General features: G+C 39.8%; 2 protein-coding genes across 4 annotated transcripts in view; one reads left to right on the top strand and one right to left on the bottom strand.

The window, feature by feature from the left end:
• The window catches only part of LOC123508482, a 124,026-nt gene that overhangs the window by 27,763 nt on the left and 88,306 nt on the right, over positions 1 to 7,957 (top strand). The gene's annotated exons all lie outside the window — the stretch shown is intronic.
• On the bottom strand, positions 3,314 to 5,307 carry LOC123508080 (solute carrier family 10 member 6-like). 3 transcript variants are annotated; one of them, XM_045261512.1, is made up of 5 exons: positions 4,850 to 5,307; positions 4,317 to 4,531; positions 4,018 to 4,223; positions 3,718 to 3,922; positions 3,314 to 3,509 (listed from the first exon to the last, which is right to left on the bottom strand). In XM_045261512.1, exons 1-5 carry the CDS (start codon positions 4,875 to 4,877, stop codon positions 3,318 to 3,320), a joined length of 846 nt encoding a protein of 281 aa, XP_045117447.1. In that variant the 5' UTR covers positions 4,878 to 5,307; the 3' UTR covers positions 3,314 to 3,317. The 3 variants fall into 3 exon arrangements, with proteins under 3 accessions (XP_045117447.1, XP_045117448.1, XP_045117449.1); XM_045261513.1 differs by having other exon boundaries at positions 4,954 to 5,307; XM_045261514.1 differs by having other exon boundaries at positions 3,342 to 3,524.

The following is a 7,957-nucleotide window of genomic DNA, read 5'->3' as shown; positions in this document are numbered from 1 at the left end:
GGAATACTCCAGGAGAGGTACTTACGGGGATGTAGGCAGTGCTGCAGACTGAGTGATTCCCGTGTCCTCTCTTCCCGGTTCCCTTTGTGGTCTCATTTATACAATTGAGCAGCTGCAGCCTGCCCTCTAAAGACAACTTCTACTACTTCCTACACTACACTACAACACCTTACACTTTTACACTCTCTTCAAATCAAAATTTAATAATGGCTTCACCACGCCCTGCCTCGGAGTCCCCTCTGGGAGGGGACCATAAATGTCCCCAGGTCGGACTGCCCTCTGCTGTCGACCTTGGGTGTCTTGACACTTCATCTAATACTTTCACTATCAATTTCTGCAACATTCGTGGCCTTCGTTCTAATTTTCAATCTGTGGAACACCACCTCTCCTCTACTAAACCTCATCTTCTCTTCCTAACTGAAACACAGTTGTCTGTGACTACTGACAGCAGCCCTTTTCTGTTCCCTCCTACTTGCTCTATCCTCATTTTCAATCCAAAGCTGGATGTTGCGCATACGTGCGTAACGACACCACTTGCTCTCGTGCCCACAATCTTGAATCTTCAGAATTTTCTACCATCTGGCTAAGACTTCAATGTCACTCTCTAACTAAATTCATCTGTGCTGTATACCTCTCACCTAATTCCTCTGACTATGTAAAATTCTTTGACTATTTGACTTCCAAGGTGGAGCACATCTTATCTCACTTTCCTTTTGCTGAGATCTCCATTTTAGGGATTTCAATGTTCACCACCAGCTTTGGCTTTCATCTTCTTTCACTGACCAACCTGGTGAACAAACCTTCAACTTTGCTATCCTTCATGACCTAGAGCAGCTAGTGAAGTTCCCTACCCGTATTCCTGACCGCCTTGGAGACACGCCCAACATTCTTGATCTTTTCCTAACCTCCAACCCTTCTGCTTACTCTGTTAAACTTTCCTCTCCGTTGGGCTCCTCCGACCACAATCTAATTTCCGTTACCAGTTCTATCACTCCAGTGCAGCCTCAGGACCCGCCTAAGCGGAGGTGCTTCTGGCATTTTAACTCTGCTAAGTGGGAGGAACTAAGGCAGTACTATTCTGATTTCCTTGGGATGATTATTGTTTTCATGTCAGAGATCCTTCTCTTTGTGCCGAGCGCATAACAGAGGTGATTATCTCTGGCATGGAGCTATACATTCCTCATACTTTCTCTAACCCTAAAGCTAAAAAGCCTTGGTTTAACTCTGCTTGTTCTCGTGCTGTCAATGATAGAGAGGCGGCTCACAAACGGTTCCGTAGCCATCCAACTGCTGAAACTCATGCCCTATATATTTCTGCCCGTAATCATGCCAAATCTATTCTCCAACTTACTAAAACTCTTTCATCAATAGAAAATGTCAAAGTCTTTCCAATTCTAACTCCTCTCGAGATTTCTGGCATCTAGCCAATAATATCTCTAACAACTTTACTTCTTCGTCTTTCCCTCCTTTACTTCATCCAGATGGCTCTACAGCTGTCTCTTCTTTTCTAAAGCTGAACTCTTCGCTCAAACCTTTGCTACCAACTCAACTTTGGATGATTCTGGGCATATTCCTCCTACTCCTCCACCCTCTGACTACTTCATCCCTAAAATTAAAATTCTTTATAAAGACGTTTTCCTGGCCCTCTCTGGCCTTGATTCTCGGAAGGCTTACGGTCCGGATGGAGTCCCTCCTGTTGTTCTCAAAACTGTGCTTCCGAACTCGCTCACTGCCTGGTCAAACTCTTTCATCTGTGTCTCTACTTCTATTTATCCTTCTTGCTGGAAGTTTGCTCACATTCAACCTGTCCCTAAAAAGGTGACCACTCCAATCCTTCTAACTACCGCCCTATAGCTTTGATTTCCTGCCTTTCTAAAGCCTTTGAGTCTATCCTTAATAGGAAGATAATGAGGCATCTATCAGCTCACAACCTTCTCTCTGATTGCCAGTATGGTTTCCGTAAAGGCAGATCTACTGGTGATCTTCTTACTTTCCTAACTGAATCTTGGTCATCCTCTTTAGGGACTTCGGTGAAACCTTTGCTGTCGGCCTTGACATATCGAAAGCCTTCGATAGAGTCTGGCACAAATCTTTAATTTCTAAACTACCCTCCTACGGATTCTATCCTTCTCTCTGTACCTTCATCTCCAGTTTCCTTTCCGATCGTTCTATTGCTGCTGTAGTAGACGGTCACTGTTCTTCCCTAAAACTATCAACAGTGGTGTTCCACAGGGTTCTGTCCTATCACCCACTCTCTTTCTATTATTCATCAATGATCTCCTAAATCTGACTCAATGCCCTATCCACTCCTATGCTGATGATACCACCCTGCATTATTCAACAGCGTTCAACAGACGCCCAACCCAACAACAATTAAATGACTCAAGGCGAGATGCTATAGGACGCCTAACTTCTGATCTTTCACTTGTTTCTGATTGGGGCAGAGAAAACCTGGTTTTGTTCAATGCCTCAAAACTCAATTTCTACAACTATCTACTCGACATAACCTTCCAGACAACTATCCTCTCTTCTTCAATAACACTCAACTTCCCTCTCCTCTACATTAAACACACTCGGTCTATCCTTCACTAAAAATCTAAACTGGAAATTTCACATCTCTACTCTTGCTAAATCAGCTTCCAAGAAGTTAGGTGTCCTATGGCGTCTTCGTCCATTTTTCTCTCCTCCCAGCTGCTTGCTCTGTACAAGGGCCTTATCCGCCCGTGTATGGAGTATGGCTCTCATGTCTGGGGGATCCACACACAGCTTTACTAAACAAGGTGGAATCTAAAGCTTTTCGTCTTATCAACTCTTCTCCTCTAACTGACTGTCTTGATTCTTTAAGTCACCGCCGCAATGTTGCATCTTTATCTGTCTTCTACCGCTGTTTTCATGCTGTCTGCTCTTCTGAACTTGCTAACTGCATGCCTTCCCCTCCTGCGGCCTCGCTGCACAAGACTCTCTACTTCTTCTCATCCCTATTCTGTCCATCTTCCTAATGCAAGAGTTAACCAGTATCTTCACTCCTTCATTCCCTACACTGGTAAACTCTGGAACTCTCTACCTGTGTCTGTATTTCCACCTGCCTATGACTTAAACTCTTTCAAAAGAGGAGTGTCAAGACACCTCGTACGTTAACTGGACCCTCCTTTTAGATTTTTTGTTTTTCTCTTTCTACTTTCCTCTTAACAGGGCCTGGCAACCAGCGGGATTTTTTTTTTCCAACACTTTGTTTGCCCTTGGCCAGTGCCCTTGTAATGTAAAAAAAAAAAAAAAATATATATATATATATATATATATATATAACACTATCAAGATTACACAAGCAGGGGAATACTTACAAAACAAAGGGTCTTGACGATAATGTATGCCACCACAAACCCTGTGAGGGGTGTAAGTGCAGCGATGATGACGAGGTAGATGGAGGACCTTACAATTGTAGTCCAGTATCTGAGCATAAGGAGCGCACCACAGGTGAGAGCTCCAGCCCATCCCAACACGCTGCACACCTATCATGCCACACACTAATATTGTGAATATAACAATTGGATAATTTTCTGATCTGGTCACTTAATTTTGTCAGATTTTTTTTTTTCTCAATGTGTTTTGGTGATATTCATGAGTTCAATATATTCAAGCGAATGTTCTTGTAAAAGAACAAACCTCATCTGCGATTTTTAATCGAAATGGATTATAGCTGATACAGACGAGGCTCACCTTGGAGATGTAATTAGCCCACTTCCTGCTACAGTGACGGATCACCATACCGGCGATGACTGGTAGTGTGACGATAACCAAACTGATGAGGATTTTGATATAAGGCACCTGCAGTTCTTGATTTGTCCAGCGCCAGGAGTAAAGCCATATGTTGAGCGGCATCACCCCAAAAGCCAGCATGGAGGACAGCGCCGTCATCATAATACTGCAACACCACGTCATAGATATTTGTTCAACATTGCCTTATGCACACTCCCTCAATGAATAGCGCTGTCATCCAAAGCTTAAAGAAACACTAACCTAAGAGCGAGATCACCGTCAACCCAGAAAGTGAAGAAATTTGAAAACGCTCCGCCTGGGCAGCAGGCGAGAATAAGGACACCCAGAGCTTCATACGGCAGCAAGTGGAAGGCAAGGCACAAACCGAAGCCCACGGCAGGTAGCAGCACGAACTGACATGTCATTCCTACGAGGCACGCCCATGGACGTCTCATATGCTCCCAAAACTGGAGAAAAAATGATAAGGTGAAAGATGTATCATAACGAGAGACAGATGTACGTACAAAAGGCACACATTCATGGTAGAAGAGATAAGTCACCTCTTTCCAGTAGGTGGCGGCGCCCATGCCCAACATGAGAGTAACTGTGTTAAAATTCATAAGTAGAGTGGCTGCCAGGTCCAGCTTCACCAACCATTCTGATAACTCCAGGGCCGTCTGTCCATCCTTTGCCGAGCTGTCGTTGAGGCCATCGCGCAAATCCTCCACCCCGTGCGTGATTTGGCTGGTCGTCAACCCTTCAGGCCACGTAGGCTCTAAGGAAGGAAGAATGGAAGAAAGACAGGCAATATAATCTACAACATTGTCTTAAAGGGGATAAAAAAACAAAGTATTATAAGGTCGTAATTAATAGCATATTCTCACTCTCAAGATTGAGTGTCCTGATTCAAGTGACAATCAATTATTAATGACTGTCGAAATGGCGTTGATTTATTCTGATTAACATATCCTGCATTGTAAGAGTAGTGCAGTTTGGTTGCTGTTATACTGCTGAGGTTTTATAAACGTTATTTGAAGAAGTCTTAATCTAAAATGACAAAATAGGTAGTACAGGATTTGTTCCTTGATCTCACCAATGAAAGAAGCGTCACCACTCCACATTGTTGTTTCTTCGATACTTGTTTAGTCACAAATATTTCACTGCAATAGTGAGGTAGCTAGGAACATGTAGACTTACTCATCTTGTGTAGGAGAGACCAAATAAAAACGCAGTGCAGTTGGGTCTGCTTATCTTATCCATGATAAACTGCTTATCTGAAGTTATCACTATCATAGTTTTCGTGAGTCGCCTGTCCCATGTACCCAATGGTTTAAGAATTAATAAGAAAAAAAATTGGCTATTGCAATATATTCATCAGTATACAAGCATGGTTCCATAATGACAAAATTGTTGTTAAAACTTCTACTCTGGTAGAATTTCCTTCGCTTTGCTTTTTTTTTTTTTTCCTTAACAATCTGCAACTTTATATAACAGATCAACAGAGAGGCTATTCCATACACTGTTTAGGGATTCCTTAAGTTTGAAAAGGTAACTGATGTCACTTACCTATATATATATATATATATATATATATATATATATATATATATATATATATATATATATATATATATATATATATATATATATATATATATATATATATATATATATATATATATATATATATATATATATATATATATATATATATATATATATATATATATATATATATATATATACATATATATATATATATATATATATATATATATATATATATATATATATATATATATATATATATATATATATATATATATATATATATATATATATATATATATATATATATATATATATATATATATATATATATATATATATATATATATATATATATATATATATATATATATATATATATATATATATATATATATATATATATATATATATATATATATATATATATATATATATATATATATATATATATATATATATATATATATATATATATATAGCATATTAAGATCATATAATCTTAATATGTTATATATATATATATATATATATATATATATATATATATATATATATATATATATATATATATATATATATATATATAGCACTATTAAGATTACACAAGCAGGGGAATACGATAATGTAAGCCACCACAAATCCTGTGAGGGGTGTAAGTGCAGCGATGATGACGAGGTAGATGGAGGACCTTACGATTGTAATCCAGTATCTGAGCATAAGAGCGCACCACAGGTGATGATCTGACCCTCTGCATTTCCTTTAATATCTCTGTATATTAGATGTTTGAATAAATTTCTTCTATCACCTGAAATTATTTTTTGAGATGATAAAACGCGTTTCTTTTTAATTTCTAGTGAGAGGGGTTAAAGGTTATGTATGCTGCGACTGCTTGGTGTGCTCTTACTGGTTGCACACCGTCGAGTGGAAAACGACAAGGAACGGGAAGCACAAAAGAGTTATTTGAAACAACATCTGCATAACGTAGCATGAAGTGCTTGGGATCCATATTATACCGCGCGGCGTTCTCCAGTTCAGGCAACATCATTGAAAACCAAGGATAATATTAAATAATTTATTTTTCATATATAATTCAAATGTTCATTATCGTTTCTCTTTTTTTTTATTGATTTTATGTATATATGAACTTATGGGCAAAATACTGTCGCAGAAGTTTAGATATAGTCACCTGGGATCCAGGAAAGGATTATTCTATTCAACAATGAGTTCTATGTGGATAATAATTCCGAGTGACAACCTTCAGGAGCGAACTAAATTAGTAAACAGAGGTTCCATTGTATACGTATAGGGAAGTAGTACAAATGATGCATACATACATAATAATCGTTATTTTTCCTTTCTTTTTTTTTTTTCTTTCTTTTTTTAGAGCAGTACATTTCGTGAGATTGATTTAATGTTTAGCCAGAATATATACCTATGTGTGTGTTTTTTTTTTTTTTTGTTATGGGCAATGTGGGCAACCGCCCAAGGCGCAGTCTATTTGAGGGCGCAAGAACGCCCCTCCCCGTAAAAAAAAAAAAAAAAAAAAGCCAGTTTTCTACACTAATATCGCTAACTTCCACGTCAAGTTTGAGAAGTGGTCGCTGGGGCGCCCCTACTATCACGTCAACTTACTGCTGAGTCATGTATACAGGTTGTGTGTGTGTCAAAAGAAAAGGCAAGGAGGAGGGAGGGCGGGGTATCAACTTTCGCCTGTGGGGTCTCATTCTCAGGTGGGGTTCGGCGGTGGGTTTGGGTTTTGGCTTGGGGGGCCGAAGGGAGTCCGATGGAGGGTTCGCCCAGGGCATGAAAATAGCCAAGACCGCCTGTGTGTGTGTGTGTGTGTGTGTGTGTGTGTGTGTGTGTGTGTGTGTGTGTGTGTGTGTATGTAATTCACCTTCACCCAGCCAATCTTCCCCATTACTGAGCGAGCTCAGAGCTCATAGACCGATCTTCGGGTAGGACTGAGACCACAAAACACTCCACACACCGGGAAAGCGAGGCCACAACCCCTCGAGTTACATCCTGTACCTATTTACTGTTAGGTGAACAGGGGCCACACATTAAGAGGCTTGCCCATTTGCCTTGCCGCCCCTGGACTCGAACCCGGCCCTCTCGATTGTGAATCGAGCGTGATAACCACTACACTTCACGTGTGTGTGTGTGTGTGTGTGTGTGTGTGTGTGTGTGTGTGTGTGTGTGTGTGTGTGTGTGTGTGTGTGTGTGTGTGTGTGTGTGTGTGTGTGTGTGTGTGTGTTTGCAAGTAAAAACAACTTTGCAGAATGCTTGGTTTGTTCCTGGTATGCACATCTGGAAACCGTCACCTCCGTCATCGTAGTTTGACATTTATCCAGTCTTAGGGAGTTTTATAGTACTAGGTTCAATGTGAAATCAGAGTGAAGTGAAAACTTGTGTCAATACGAACAATTGGTACAGTAAAAGTTCGAAACTTCAGAAGGCAGCGGAACACGAGAGTTTCGAAATATCGAACTTCCAAAGTTTTAGCGACATACTATTCTCTACTATCCTATCTCTAAAGCTTGGACTATTGGGCTGAGACGTAAACAATATATATAATAGTGAACAATCTACCTGTTGGCGTTGTATGGGCGTGAGTGAAGAGAAACAAGAAAAAGAATTGTAAGATTCCTAC

The sequence above is a fragment of the Portunus trituberculatus genome, chromosome 24 (assembly GCF_017591435.1).
Source record: "Portunus trituberculatus isolate SZX2019 chromosome 24, ASM1759143v1, whole genome shotgun sequence".
NCBI classification, from domain to species: Eukaryota; Metazoa; Arthropoda; class Malacostraca; order Decapoda; family Portunidae; genus Portunus; species Portunus trituberculatus.
This window is presented reverse-complemented; position numbering and strand designations above follow the sequence as displayed.